Source organism: Salvelinus namaycush, chromosome 32 (genome assembly GCF_016432855.1).
Source record: "Salvelinus namaycush isolate Seneca chromosome 32, SaNama_1.0, whole genome shotgun sequence".
NCBI lineage: Eukaryota > Metazoa > Chordata > Actinopteri > Salmoniformes > Salmonidae > Salvelinus > Salvelinus namaycush.
The window spans coordinates 10,866,624-10,881,769 of record NC_052338.1 but is presented as its reverse complement, the minus strand read 5'-3'; the positions used below and the strand labels follow the sequence as shown (position 1 = coordinate 10,881,769).

At 44.6% G+C, this 15,146-nt stretch overlaps 1 protein-coding gene across 1 annotated transcript; it reads left to right on the top strand.

Moving 5' to 3' along the window:
* The first annotated feature begins 855 nt into the window (after positions 1–855).
* LOC120027332 (tyrosinase-like) lies at positions 856–9,826 on the top strand. The gene is made up of 5 exons (XM_038972251.1): positions 856–1,683; positions 5,958–6,174; positions 6,620–6,767; positions 9,297–9,478; positions 9,576–9,826. Exons 1-5 carry the CDS (start codon positions 856–858, stop codon positions 9,824–9,826), a joined length of 1,626 nt encoding a protein of 541 aa, XP_038828179.1.
* Positions 9,827–15,146: the final 5,320 nt, after the last annotated feature.

Sequence of the window (15,146 nt, the reverse complement as noted above, 5' to 3'; positions counted from 1 at the left end):
TTTCTGAACTGAGACTATTTTGTCTGATGGCAAAGTGGGAAAATCTGGGTTATAGTCGATTTTTAAAATAAACAAAACATTTGAAACAAAAACCTAATCAAACAAAGACTTAATAAACAAAAATATAGGCTAATATTTTCTAGAATTCACAGTCTATGACATAGGCTAGACGCCTGGCTGTAATGCTTTCTTCTATGCTATGCCAGTTCCTGGCCTGGTTGCTCAACCCTTACGCAGGGAAATACCAAACCCAACACCGGGCCGAATTATAATGGAGAAACGTGAAAACACTTTAATAAAGACAACATAACTCTGTGGTTATGAAACTTGAAGTGATGTATCAGACAGAAACTTGAACCAAAATGTCATCCTTTCTATAAAGTCACATTTCAATTGAATCCCGTAGGCTAGTGCTTTAGTGATACAAAGAAATACATGGATATGCTTTTTTTCTACATGTATTTAACCCTTAAAGACCTTCCCTGAAACCTGCAGTGTAAATTATATCCGTTGGTTAGTCCGTCAGAATGTGTGAGAAAGACCCTTGGTGTGTGTGTGTGTGTGTTCAGGGAACCACCCGCCCATGAAACAAGCTCACCCCCGGGGTCATGAGGTATGTGACCACCGGTCCAGAGAGGGGGGAGTGCGGGGGAGGGAGGAGAAGTCGAGTCGTATCTGAGTGACTCTGATCTGACTGGAGTAGCTACATGGGTTTCGTCTTATCTCACTTCTACTTACCAACTCCTCTCTCAATGACTCTAGGCACGTCACCGGGCTGGTGTGTGTGTGTGTGTGACAGGACAAGACAGGCCTGGACAGCTGTGTTTGTGTTGGTGTGTGTGGTGAAGTGTTGCGATGCGGCTCTTGCTCCTCCACGGTGTGTTTTTCCTCCAGTGTGTGCGGTTATCCCAGCAGCAGTTTCCCCGTCTCTGCGCCACCACGGAGGCCCTGCTCTCCAAGGAGTGCTGCCCGGTTTGGGATGGGGATGGCTCGGCTTGCGGGGCCAGCTCTGGCAGGGGGTTCTGCCGGGACGTGGAGGTATCGGATCTACCCAACGGGCTGAATTACCCGTTCTCCGGCTTGGACGACAGAGAGAGGTGGCCTCTGGTGTTTTATAACCGGACCTGCCAGTGCGCCTCCAACTACATGGGGTTCAACTGCGGAGAGTGCCAGTTCGGGCTGTTTGGTACTAAGTGCGGGGAGAGGAGAGAGTCCGTGAGGCGGAACGTGTTTCACCTTTCGGCGGCGGAAAGGCGGAAACTTATCTCATACCTCAACCTGGCCAAGCACACAGTGAGCCAGGATTACGTCATAGCTACCGGGACCTACCGGGAGATGAATAACGGGAGCACCCCACTGTTCTCTGACGTCTCGACCTATGACGTGTTTGTGTGGATGCACTACTATGTCTCGAGGAATGCTCTTCTCGGTGGACCGGGGAATGTCTGGACAGATGTGGACTTCGCCCACTGGGCTCCCGCCTTTCTGCCGTGGCACCGTGCGTACCTGCTGCACTGGGAGCGTGATATTCGGAAGCTGACCGGGGACTTTGAATTCTCCATCCCGTACTGGGACTGGCGGGACGCGCAGGGCTGTGACGTCTGCACCGACGACCTGATGGGCGCCCGGAGCCCCCGAGACCCCAACCTCATCAGCCCTGCTTCAGTGTTCTCTTCTTGGAGGGTGAGACACCTTTCATCCTCTTCTTGTCTCTTCCATCCTCTTCCTCTCTCTTTTCTCTTCACCTTTCCTGCCTACCTATTTTCTCCTCCCTTCCTCTCACTCTCACTGTCACCTTGGCATTATTCTTAGAAGTTCACAATAGTCTCCACAGTGTTGTATTTTCATTGATGGTACGGGAGGCCTGGAGAGGAGAGGAGGAGAAGAGTCCCCCTTACACTATAGAGATGTAATCAACCAGACGGTACATGCTTCTCAACTCACAAAACGTGAATAGACATTTTAATAATTCAACTCTTCTTTATTACTTTTCCTGTGATGACTTGAATACTGTGATGATATACTATCCTTGTTGAGCTCCCCTGTAGCCTAGATAGGAGGGAGGAGATGTGGAGGACAGGAGAGGACTGGGGAGAGGAGAGGAGGACAGGACAGGAGAGGACTGGGGAGAGGAGAGGAGGACAGGACAGGAGAGGACTGTGTAGAGGAGAGGAGGACAGGACAGGAGAGGACTGTGTAGAGGAGAAGAGAGGACTGGAGGAGAAAAGAGGAGAGGAACGGGGAGAGGAGAGGAGAGGATCGCAGAGGAGAGGAGGAGAAGAAAAGAGACGAGAGGAGATGAGGAAAAGAGAGGAGAAAACTGGGGAGAGGAGATGGAAGGAGAGGAGAAGAGGGTGGGGAGAGGAGAGGAGGGGGAGAGGAGGGTGGTTATCAGGAGACTGTCTGAGTACCTCATGTCTCTGCCAGAGGCCATGTTCTGTGATTAACACACACACACACACACACACATACACACACACACACACACACACACACACACACACACACACACACACACACACACACACACACACACACACACACACACACACACACACACACACACACACACACACACACTCTCTCTCTCTCTCTCTCTCTCTCTCCACAGACTGTGGTGGGAGGCTGTAGGTGACTGGGAGAGGAGAGGAACCCCATTATATATGTGGTTTGATTATATTACACAATATTATATAGGGGAAAGAAAGTTGTGCTTTAGACTGAGAGGAAGAGAAGATGCTTCAACCAGGAATAATTCTGCTGTTTCAGTACAAATAAACCATGCAGGGTCATAGAGCATCATTATCTGATGGATTACCTTCTACATACAGTATCTCCATCACTACTGCTGTCTCTAACTCATGTTGAAGTGAGCCTTATATAGTTTTTATACTGTGTGTGTGTGTGTGTGTGTGTGTGTGTGTGTGTGTGTGTGTGTGTGCGTGTGCGTGTGCGTGTGTGTGTGTGTGTGAACGTGTTTAACTATACTTGTGAGGACCAGAATGAACAAAGTTTGACCAACTGGGGACATTTTGTTAGTTCCCACAAGGTCAAATGCTATTTCTAAGGGGTTTAGGTTTAAGGTTAGAATTAGTGTTTGGGTTAAAATTAGGTTTAGGGTTAGGAGCTAGGCTTAGGTTTCGGGTTAGGGTAAAGGTTAGGTTTTGGGTTTAAGTTTAGGGTTAGGGTTATAGTTAATGTTAGGGTTAGGGGTTATGGAAAATAGGATTTTGAATGGGACTGAATTTTGTGTCCCCGCAAGGTTAGTTGTACAAGACTGTGTGTGTGTGTGTGTGTGTGTGTGGTTTGGAGGTGGTTCTGTGCCTGAGATCTGAATTGTGCTCGCTCCCCAAGTTAAGGAAACTAAGGGGGTGCGTGCTGGTGGCAGGGAAGTCAGGCGCAGGAGATCGAACTTGGTATAAAACAAAGCAGTTTAATAAGTGCTCAAAAACTCAGAAAACCAAAATATACAAAATAATACACGTGGGTACAAAACCCATCGCACACCAGAACATAACTAGCACATAGCTTACAAACAAACAATCACCGACAAGGACATGAGGGGGAACAGAGGGTTAAATACACAACATGTAATTGATGGGATTGGAACCAGGTGTGATACAAGACAAGACAAAACCAAAGGAAAATTAAAAGAGGATCAGCGATGGCTAGAAAGTCGGTGACTTCGACCGCCGAACGTCGCCCGAAGAGAGGAGAGGGACCAACTTCGGCGGAAGTCGTGACAGAAACTGTCCAGTGTTTCCAGATTTTTATGAAATACAGTACCGGTCAAAAGTTTGGGCACACCTACTCATTCAAGGGTTTTTCTTTATTTTTACTATTTTCTACATTGTAAAATAATAGTGAAGACATCACAACAATGAAATAACACATATGGAATCATGTAGTAACCAAAACAAATCAAAATATATTTTATATTTTATATTCTTCAAAGTAGACATCTTTTGCCTAAATGACAGCTTTGCACACGCTTGACATTCTCTCAACCAGCTTCACCTGGAATGCTTTTCCAACAGTCTTGAAGGAGTTCCCACATATGCTGAGCACTTGTTGGCTGCTTTTCCTTCACTCTGCGGTCCAACTCATCCCAAACCATCTCAATTGGGTTGAGGTCGGGTGATTGTGGAGGCCAGGTCATCTGATGCAGCACTCCATCACTCTCCTTCTTGGTCAAATAGCCCTTACACAGCCTGGAGGTGTGTTGGGTCATTATCCTGTTGAAAAATAAATGATAGTCCCACTAAGCGCAAACCAGATGGGATTGCGTATTGCTGCAGAATGCTGTGGTAGACATGCTGGTTAAATGTGCCTTGAATTCTAAATAAATCACTGACTGTGTCACCAGCAAAGCACCCCCACACCATCACACCTCCTCCTCCATGCTTCATGGTGGGAACCACACATGCGGAGATCATCCGTTCACCTACTCTGCGTCTCACAAAGACATGAAGGTTTGAACCAAAAATCTCAAATTTGGACTCATCAGACCAAAGGACATATTTCCACCGGTCTAATTTCCAGTGCTCGTGTTTCTTGGATCAATCAAGTCTCTTCTTATTATCGGTGTTCTTTAGTAGTGTAGTAGTTTCTTTGCAGAAATTCAACAATGAAGGCCTGATTCACACAGTCTCCTCTGAACAGTTGATGTTGAGATGTGTCTGTTACTTGAACTCTGTGAAGCATTTATTTGGGCTGCAATTCCTGATGTGCAGTTAACGCTAATGAACTTAGGTCTTCCTTTCCTGTACGGTCCTCATGAGAGCCAGTTTCATCATAGCGCTTGATGGATTTTGTGACTGCACTTGAAGAAACTTTCCAGGTTCTAAATGTCTTACAGTAATGATGGACTGTCGTTTCTCTTTGCTTATTTGAGCTGTTCTTGCCATAATATAGACTTGGTCTTTTACCAAATAGGGCTATCTTCTGTATACCACCCCTACCTTGTCACAACACAACTGATTGGCTCAAACACATTGAGAAGGAAAGAAATTCCACAAATTAACTTTTAACAAGCCACACCTGTTAATTGAAATGCATTCAAGGTGACTACCTCATGATGCTGGTTGAGAGAATGCCAAGAGTGTCACTTTTCTGTTTACTACATTATTCCATATGTGTTATTTCATAGTTTTGATGTCTTTACTATTTTCTACAATGCAGAAAATAGTAAAAATAAAGAAAAAGTCTGGAATGAGTAGGTGTGTCCAAACTTATGACTGGTACTGCATGACCTATAATTAAGCAATAAGGCCTAAGGGCTGTTCCTATGCACGACGCAACGCCCTTAGCCGTGATATATTGGCCATATACCGTTAACCCCTGAGGTGCCTTATTGCTATTATAAACTGGTTACCAACTTAATTAGAACAGTAAAAATAAATGTTTTGTCATACCCGTGGTATATGGTCTGATATACCACGGCTATCAGCCAATCAGCATTCAGGGCTTGAATCAACCAGTTTATAGATCTGAGGGAAATTGTTTTCCTTCCAAAAACTGCTAATTAAGTATGTTAACAATAAGCTTTTCTGTGTTGGAATGGTGTGGGCGTACGTACCCCAACAACAGAATAATGTGGGCGTATACCGGTCATAAAAAATATTCATGCAAGTAGACCCTGATTGGCCAGCTCATCCTCCTCTGGAGGATAATGTCATCCGCAATGAGGAAATAGCAAGCATTTTTTTAAAGATCTGTTTGAGATACAAGTTTGAGGTGGGGTTTTTGTGTTTTTCTCCAATTTATGCTTTGGCCACAGATGCGAGAATAGGATGAGTCAACAACTTTAATTGGGTAGGAGTTAAGAGAATATGAACTTTTAAAAGTGAGATTTTCACTGGACAGTTACTTTAATGCTTAAGCTTAGGCTTTAGCTCAGCAGGCTAACACAATCATATGGTATGCAGTTGTCCTGATCAATATTGTGTGTGGTGTAGGTGATGTGTTCGCGTGCGGTAGACTACAGCGTGAGGGGGGTGCTGTGTGACGGTAGCGACGAGGGGCCGTTGCTGCGTAACCCTGGCAACCACAACCATAACTTGGTTCCGCGGTTGCCAACGGCAGCAGAGGTGGAGTTCACGGTCAGTCTCCGTGACTACGACACGGGCGCCATGGACCGCTCCGCTAACTTCAGCTTCAGAAACACAATGGAAGGTAAGTAGGGTTGTGTGTGTGTTATTAGTTCTAGACCTCTAGAAAGTCAGTAGTTCTAGAACACTCTAGAGAGCGTTGTTCTAACCCTAACTCTTGTGTTGTATTCTGACCCCTGACCTCTGACCCCTAACCTCTAGGTGTCGGCAGCTCTGTGACAGGCCTGGGTAAGAGTGTGGTGATGGGGATGACATCTAACCACTTATCTCTGACCCCTGACCTCTAGGTTCCGGCAGCTCTGTGACAGGCCTGGGTAACAGTGTGGTGATGGGGATGACCTCTAACCCCTGAACTCTATGTTTCCGCAGCCCTGTCAGGCCTGGGTAACAGTTTGGTGATGGGGATGACCTTTAATCCCTGAACTCTAGGTTTTGGCAGCTCTGTAACAGGCCTGGGTAACAGTGTGGTTTAGGGGGGTGACCTCTAACCTTTGACCCCTCACCTATAGGTTTTGGGAACCCTCAGACAGGCCTGGGTAACAGTAGGGTGATGGGGATGCACGCCTCTCTTCACATCTTCATGAATGGCTCCATGTCTTCAGTTCAGGGGTCAGCTAATGACCCTATTTTCTTACTGCACCACGCCTACGTAGACAGGTGAGCACACACATACAAACACACACAAACACACACGCACACATGCACGCACGCACGCACACACCCACCCACCCACACCCTGTTTCTCTCTCTCTTTCTTTCTCTCCCCCTACACACACCCTCTCTCTCAATTCAAGTGCTTTATTGGCATGGGAAACATATATTAACAATGCCAAAGCAAGTGAAGTAGATAATAAACAAAAGTGAAATAAACAATAAAAATTAACAGTAAACATAACACTCACAGAAGTTCCAAAAGAATAAAGACATTTCAAATGTTTTTATTTTTTTATTTAATCTTTATTTAACCAGGTAGGCTAGTTGAGAACAAGTTCTCATTTGCAACTGCGACCTGGCCAAGATAAAGCAAAGCAGTTCGACACATACAACAACACAGAGTTACACATGGAATAAACAAACATACAATCAATAATAGAGTAGGAAAATCTATATACAGCATGTGCAAATGAGGTAGGATAAGAGAGGTAAGGCAATAAATAGGCCATGGTGGCAAAGTAATTACAATATAGCAATTAAACACTGGAACGGTAGGATGTACAGAGGATGAATGTGCAAGTTGAGATACTGGGGTGCAAAGGAGCAAGATAAATAAATAAATACAGTATGGGGATGAGGTAGATTGGATGGGCTATTTACAGATGAGCTATGTACAGGTGCAGTGATCTGTGAGCTGTTCTGACAGCTGGTTCTTAAAGCTAATGAGGGAGGTAAGAGTCTCCAGCTCCAGAGATTTTTGCAGTTCGTTCCAGTCATTGGCAGCAGAGAACTGGAAGGAGAGGCGGCCAAAGGAAGAACTGACTTTGGGGGTGACCAGTGAGATATACCTGCTGGAGCGCGTGCTACGAGTGGGTGCTGCTATGGTGACCAGTGAGCTGAGATAAGGCGGGGCTTTACCTAGCAGAGACTTGTAGATGACCTGGAGCCAGTGGGTTTGGCGACGAGTATGAAGCGAGGGCCAGCCAACGAGAGCATACAGGTCACAGTGGTGGGTAGTATATGGGGCTTTGGTGACAAAATGGATGGCACTGTGATATACTGCATCCAATTTGTTGAGTAGAGTGTTGGAGGCTATTTTGTAAATGACATCGCTGAAGTCGAGGATCGGTAGGATAGTCAGTTTTACGAGGGTATGTTTGGCAGCATGAGTGAAGGATGCTTTGTTGTGAAATAGGAAGCCAATTCTAGATTTAATTTTGGATTGGAGATGTTTAATGTGGGTCTGGAAGGAGAGTTTACAGTCTAACCAGACACCTAGGTATTTGTAGTTGTCCACATATTCTAAGTCAGAACCGTCTAGAGTAGTGATGCTGGACGGGCGGGCAGGTGTGGGCAGCGATCGGTTGAAGAGCATGCATTTAGTTTTACTTGCATTTAAGAGCAGTTGGAGGCCACGGAAGGAGAGTTGTATGGCATTGAAGCTCATCTGGAGGTTAGTTAACACAGTGTCCAACGAAGGGCCAGAGGTATACAGAATGTGTCGTCTGCGTAGTGGTGAGCGACATCATTGATGTATACAGAGAAGAGAGTCGGCCCGAGAATTGAACCCTGTGGCACCCTGTAGAGACTGCCAGAGGTCCAGACAACAGGCCCTCCGATTTGGCACACTGAACTCTATTGGAGAAGTAGTTGGTGAACCAAGCGAGGCAATCATTTGAGAAACCAAGGCTGTTGAGTCTGCCAATAAGAATGTTGTGATTGACAGAGTCGAAAGCCTTAGCCAGGTCGATGAATACGGCTGCACAGTAATGTCTCTTATCGATGGCGGTTATGATATCGTTTAGGACTTTGAGCGTGGCTGAGGTCAACCCATGACCAGCTCTGAAACCAGATTGCATAGTGGAGAAGGTACGGTGAGATTCGAAATGGTCGGTAATCTGTTTGTTAACTTTAACTTAACAAATGTCTTATTATGTCTATATACAGTGTTGTAACGATGTGTAAATAGTTAAAGTACAAAAGGGAAAATAAATAAACATAAATATGGGTTGTATTTAGAATGGTGTTTGTTCTTCACTGTTTGCCCTTTTCTTCTGGCAACAGCTCACAAATCTTGCTGCTGTGATGGCACACTGTGGTATTTCACCCAGTAGATATGGGAGTTTATCAAAATTGGGTTTGTTTTCAAGTTCTTTGTGGATCTGTGTAATCTGAGGGAAATATTTGTCTAATATGGTCATGCATTTGACAGGAGGTTAGGAAGTGCAGCTCAGTTTCCACCTCATTTTGTGGGCAGTGTGCATATAGGCAGACCTGGCTCAATAGAAGACAGGCTAAGGCGGCCTTTCTCAATAGCAAGGCTATGCTCACTGAGTCTGTACATAGTCAAAGTTTTCCTTCAATTTGGGTCAGTCACAGTGGTCAGGTATTCTGCCACTGTGTACTCTGTTTAGGACCAAATAGCGTTCGAGTTTGCTCAGTGTTTTTGTTCATTCTTTCCAATGTGTCAAGTAATTATCTTTTTGTTTTCTCATGATTTGGTTGGATCTAATTGTCTCTCTCTCTCTCTAGTATCTATGAGCAGTGGTTGAGGAGACATGCTCCAGAGCAGACCCAATACCCAGAGTTCAATGCTCCCATCGGTCACAACAGGCAGTACCACATGGTGCCCTTCATACCTCTACACAGGAACATAGAATACTTCACCTCCAGCAAAGACCTGGGGTACGAATACTCGTACATGCTCGACTCAGGTACGTACCGTGTGTGTTGTTGGTAATAGGCATGCTTTAATCGTGAATGCCTGAAGGATTGTAAAGGACTCCTCCTCTCCTCTCCCCTCCCCTCCAGACCAAAGGATATCGGAGGTTCTCAGTCCTTACCTGGAACTGATGATGGAGGCGTGGCCCTGGTTGCTAGGGGCGTTGGTCCTGGGGGCCCTGGTAGCTATGACTGTGGCTGCGGTAGCTGCGACAATGACCCGGGTGTGTTGGGGTGCGTGGCCATGGCAACGTGGGGAGAATAGTTCAGCGTTCCACCTACCAGAAAGGGAATCTCTCATCAGCAGTGATAGTGATACCCCCAACTACCACACTGTTTAGCCCCAACAACCACACTGTTTAGCCCCAACTACCACACTGTTTAGCCCCAACTACCACACTGTTTAGCCCCAACTACCACACTGTTTAGCCCCAACAACCACACTGTTTAGCCCCAACCACCCACAAGTGTATGTAAACTTCCGACTTCAACTGTATGTATGTACGTACTCAGCAAAAAAAGAAACATCCTCTCACTGTCAACTGCATTTATTTTCAGCAAACTTACATGTGTAAATATTTGTATGAACATAAGATTCATAAACTGAACAAGTTCCACAGACATGTGACTAACATAAATGGAATAATGTGTATGTAAACTTCCGACTTCAACTGTATCACACCAACGTGTGCCAGTTCAAATTGAACTTGAATTTAAACTTGAATTAATGACACTCGAACTCCCATAAAACAAGTTAGAGTGTTGTTTCATGGAACACTATATTTGCTTGGTGCCTTATGCTGATCTCTGTCTATCTATATCTCTGTCTAAAATACCTCATCAAATACAGTACCATATATGGCACATATCTTTTATTTTGCTTTCTTCCTGAAGCTGAACGTGTAAAATGAACACTACATGTAGCAGTTTGGACTACTGTGACTACCAGTAAAATAAACTCAGCAAAAAAAGAAATGTCCTCTCACTGTCAGCTGCGTTTATTTTCAGCAAACTTAATTAACATGTGTAAATATTTGTATGAACATAACAAGATTCAACAACTGAGACATAAACTGAGCAAGTTCCAGAGACATGTGACTTACAGAAATGGAATAAATGTGGAATAAAGGGGGGGTCAAAATCAAAAGTAACAGTCAGTATCTGGTGTGGCCACCAGCTGCATTAAGTACTGCAGTGCATCTCCTCCTCATGGACTGCACCAGATTTGCCAGTTCTTGCTGTGAGATGTTACCCCACTCTTCCACCAAGGCACCTGCAAGTTCCCAGACATTTCTGTGGGGAATGGCCCTAGCCCTCACCCTCCGCTCCAACAGGTCCCGGACGTGCTCAATGGGATTGAGATCCGGGCTCTTCGCTGGCCATGGCAGAACACTGACATTCTTGTCTTGCAGGAAATCACGCACAGAACGAGCAGTATGGCTGGTGGCATTATCATGCTGGAGGGTCATGTCAGGATGAGGCTGCAGGAAGGGTACCACATGAGGGAGGAGGATGTCTTCCCTGTAACGCACAGCGTTGAGATTGCCTGCAATGACAACAAGCTCAGTCCGATGATGCTGTGACACACCGCCCTAGACTATGACGGACCCTCCACCTCTAAATCGATCCCGCTCCATTTTACAGGCCTCGGTGTAACGCTCATTCTTTCGACGATAAACGCGAATCCGACCATCACCCATGGTGAGACAAAACCGCGACTCGTCAGTGAAGAGCACTTTTTACCAGTCCTGTCTGGTCCAGCGACGGTGGGTTTGTGCCCATAGACGACGTTGTTGCTGGTGATGTCTGGTGAGGACCTGCCTTACAACAGGCCTACAAGCCCTCAGTCCAGCCTCTCTCAGCCTATTGCGGACAGTCTGAGCACTGATGGAGGGATTGTGCGTTCCTGGTGTAACTCGGGCAGTTGTTGTTGCCATCCTGTACTTGTCCCGCAGGTGTGATGTTTGGATGTACTGATCCTGTGCAGGTGTTGTTACATGTGGTCTGCCACTGTGAGAACGATCAGAGGTCCTTCCTGTCTCCCTGTAGTTTTCATAACTGTGACCTTAATTGCCTACCGTTTTTAAGCTGTTAGTGTCTTAATGACCGTTCCACAGGTGCATGTTCATCAATTGTTTATGGTTCATTGAACAAGCATGGGAAACAGTGTTTAAATCCTTTACAATGAAGATCTGTGACGTTATTTGGATTTTTACGAATTATCTTTGAAAGGCAGGGTCCTGAAAAAGGGACGTTTCTTTTTTTGCTGAGTTTATAAACGCAACATGTAAAGTTTTGGTCCCATGTGTCATGAGCTGAAATAAAAGATCCCAGAAATGTTCCAAATGCACAAAAATCTTGTTTCTCTCAAATGTTGTGCACAAATTTGTTTACATACCTGTTACTGAGCATTTCTCATTTGCCAAGATAATATATCCACCTGACAGGTGTGGCATATCAAGAAGCTGATTAAACAGCATGATCACCTTGTGCTGGGGATAATAAAAGGCCACTCTAAAATGTGCAGTTTTGTCACACAACACAATGCCACAGATGTCTCAAGTTTTGAGGGAGCATGCAATTGGCATGCTGACTGCAGGAATGTCCACCAGAGCTGTTGCCAGAGAATTGAATGTTCTTCTAGAAAATTTGTCAATACGTCCAACCGGCCTCACAGTCGCAGACCCCGTGTAACCACGCCAGCCCAGGACCTCCACATCCGTCTTCTTCACCTGCGGGATCATCTGAGACCAGCCAGCCGGACAGCTGATGAAACTGTGGATTTTCACAACCAAAGAATTTCTGCACAAACTGACAGAACCCGTCTCAGGGTAGCTCATCTGCATGCTTGTCAGTCCTCATAAGGCGTCATAACTGACTTAATTGGGCAAATGCTCACCTTCGATGGCCACTGGCACACTGGAGAAGTGTGCTCTTCACAGATGAATCCTGGTTTCAACTGTACCAGGCAGATGGCAGACCACGTGTATGGTGTTGTGTGGGCGAGCAATTTGCTGACGTCAACGTTGTGAACAAAGTGCCCCATGGTGGTGGTGAGGTTATGGTATGGGCACGCCTAAGCTACGGACAACAAACACAATTGCATTTTATCGATGGCAATTTGAATACACAGAGATACCGTGCCGAGATCATTGTTGCGCCATTCATCAACCGCCATCACACCATGTTTCAGCATGGTTATGCACGGCTCCATGTCGCAAGGATCTGTACACAACTCCTGGATGCTGAAATTTTCCAAGTTCTTCCATGGCCTGCATACTCACCAGAGATGTCACCCATTGAGCATGTTTAGGATGCTCTGGATCGACGTGTACGACAGTGTGTTCCAGTTCCCGCCAATATCCAGCAACTTTGCACAGACATTGAAGAGTGGGACATATGCGAAGGAGATATCGTGCTGCATGAGGCAAATGGTGGTCACAGCAGATACAGACAGTTTTTCTGATCCACACCCCTACCTTTTTTTAAGGTATCTGTGATCAACAGATGCATATCTGTATTCCTAATGTATTTATTTAAATTGACTGATTTACTTATACGTACAGTCAGGTCCATAAATATTTGGACATTGACCAAGTTATTATTATTAATTTAGCTGTCTATCACAGCATATTGGAGTTGAAACTGAATATGAATATTGAGGGTATTTACATCCAAATTGGGTCAACAGTGTGGGAATTACAGCACTTTTATATGTGGTCCCCCCCTTTTTAAGGGACCAAAAGTAATTGGACAATTGGCTGCTCAGCTGTTCCATGGCCAGGTGTGTGTTATTATTATTATTCCCTCATCCCTCATTCCCTCATTAGTTCATTTGCAAGTAAGCAGATAAAAGGTCTAGAGTTGAAGTCCAAAGAGCTGTCACTGCCAGTGAAGCACGCCATCATTAGGCTGAAAAAGAAAGAATACACTGGTGAGTGCAAGAACACCAAAGGCCCGGAAGACCACAGAACACAACTGTGGGGGATGACAGAAGATTGATGTGTAGATTGATGAGGAAAAACAAAACAATTTAATACATTTTAGAATAAGGCTGTAACGTATCAAAATGTGGAAAAAGTCCAGGGGGCTGAATACTTTCCGAAGGCACTGTATATCCCTAACTTGCCTATCCCGCTGTTCTGGCACAGATCTACACTTTAAAAAATATAAATGCAACATACAACAATTTCAAAGATTTTACTGAGTTACAGGTCATACAGTCAGGTCCATAAGTATTTGGACAGTGATACAATCTGCATGATTTTGTCTCTGTACGCCACCACAATGGATTTGAAAGGAAACAATCAAGATGTGCTTTAAGTGTAGACTTTCATCTTTAATTTCAGGGTTTTGTCAATTATTGTGTGAACCGTGTAGGAATTACAACCATTTTTATACATAGCCCCCCTATTTTAGGGGCTCAAAAATACATTGTTTTGTTTTTCCTCAATCTACACACAATACCCTAGAATGACAAAGCAAAAGCAGGTTTAAAATTTTTACTAATTTATAAAAAATACAAAACTGAAATCACATTTGCATAAGTATTCAGACCCTTTACTCAGTACTTTGTTGAAGTACCTTTTGGCAGCGATTACAGCATTGAGTCTTCTTGGATATGACGCTACAAGCTTGGCACACCTGTATTTTGGGAGTTTCTCGCATTCTTCTCTGCAGATCCTCTCAAGCTTTGTCAAGTTGAATAGGGAGCGTCGCTGCACTGCTATTTTCAGGTCTCTCCAGAGATGTTCGATTGGGTTCAAGTCCGGGCCACTCAAGGACATTCAGAGACTTGTCTCGAAGCCAATCCTGTGTTGTTTTGGCTGTGCTTAGGGTCATTGTCCTGTTGGAAGGTAAACCTTCACCCCGGTTGGAGGTCCTGAGTGCTCTGGATGTGCACTGTCAACTGTGGGACCTTATATAGACAGGTGGGTGCCTTTCCAAATCATGTCCAATCAATTGAATTTACCACAGGTGGACTCCAATCAAGTTGTAGAAACATCTCAAGGATGATCAATGAATACAGGATGCACCTGAGCTAAATTTCGAGTCTTATAGCAAAGTGCCTGAATACTTGTGTAAATAAGGAATTTCTGTTTTTATATTGAATAAATTTGCTAAAATTTCAAAAAACTGTTTTGGCTTTGTCATTATGGGGAATTGTGTGTAGATTGCTGAGGATTTATTTATATTTAATCCATTTTAGAAAAAGGATGTAACGTAACAAAATGTGGAAAAAGTCAAGGGATCTGAATACTTTCCGAAGGCACTGTATGTTTCAGTAAGGTTGGCTTCTTAGCGTTCATAGCAATGGTTATCAACTGTACCACAGAGATGGAATGTAAGTCACAGAAATAGATGCTGTGGTGTCATCTGCAGAGAACTACTTGGGGGTACGAGATTTAACTTCAAAAGTTACAGGGTGCGTAGAGTGGTAGTGTCTCGTCCTCTCAGGTCTTTAGCCTGGGGTATGATCAGATGGGGTTAAAGTAGTGGAATAAGGGGGTGGGTTTTAATGAGTGTAGGGTTAGTTGGTAGCGTAATTAAAGTTATAGTTGTATTTTATATTTCCCGTTTCCCCATTTATACTATAGTTCAGTTGGGGGCTTTAATGCAACATATTGAATGCCAACTGCTGTTAAACTCTAATGAAGAAGA

Bases quoted from the DNA above. Each gene is read 5' to 3' on its own strand.
- LOC120027332 (XM_038972251.1), top strand. From the start codon at position 856: ATGCGGCTCTTGCTCCTCCACGGTGTGTTTTTCCTCCAGTGTGTGCGG. The intron at 6,175-6,619 runs GTAAGTAGGGTT...CCTCACCTATAG, and splicing joins CTTCAGAAACACAATGGAAG to GTTTTGGGAACCCTCAGACA. The intron at 9,479-9,575 runs GTACGTACCGTG...CCTCCCCTCCAG, and splicing joins CTCGTACATGCTCGACTCAG to ACCAAAGGATATCGGAGGTT.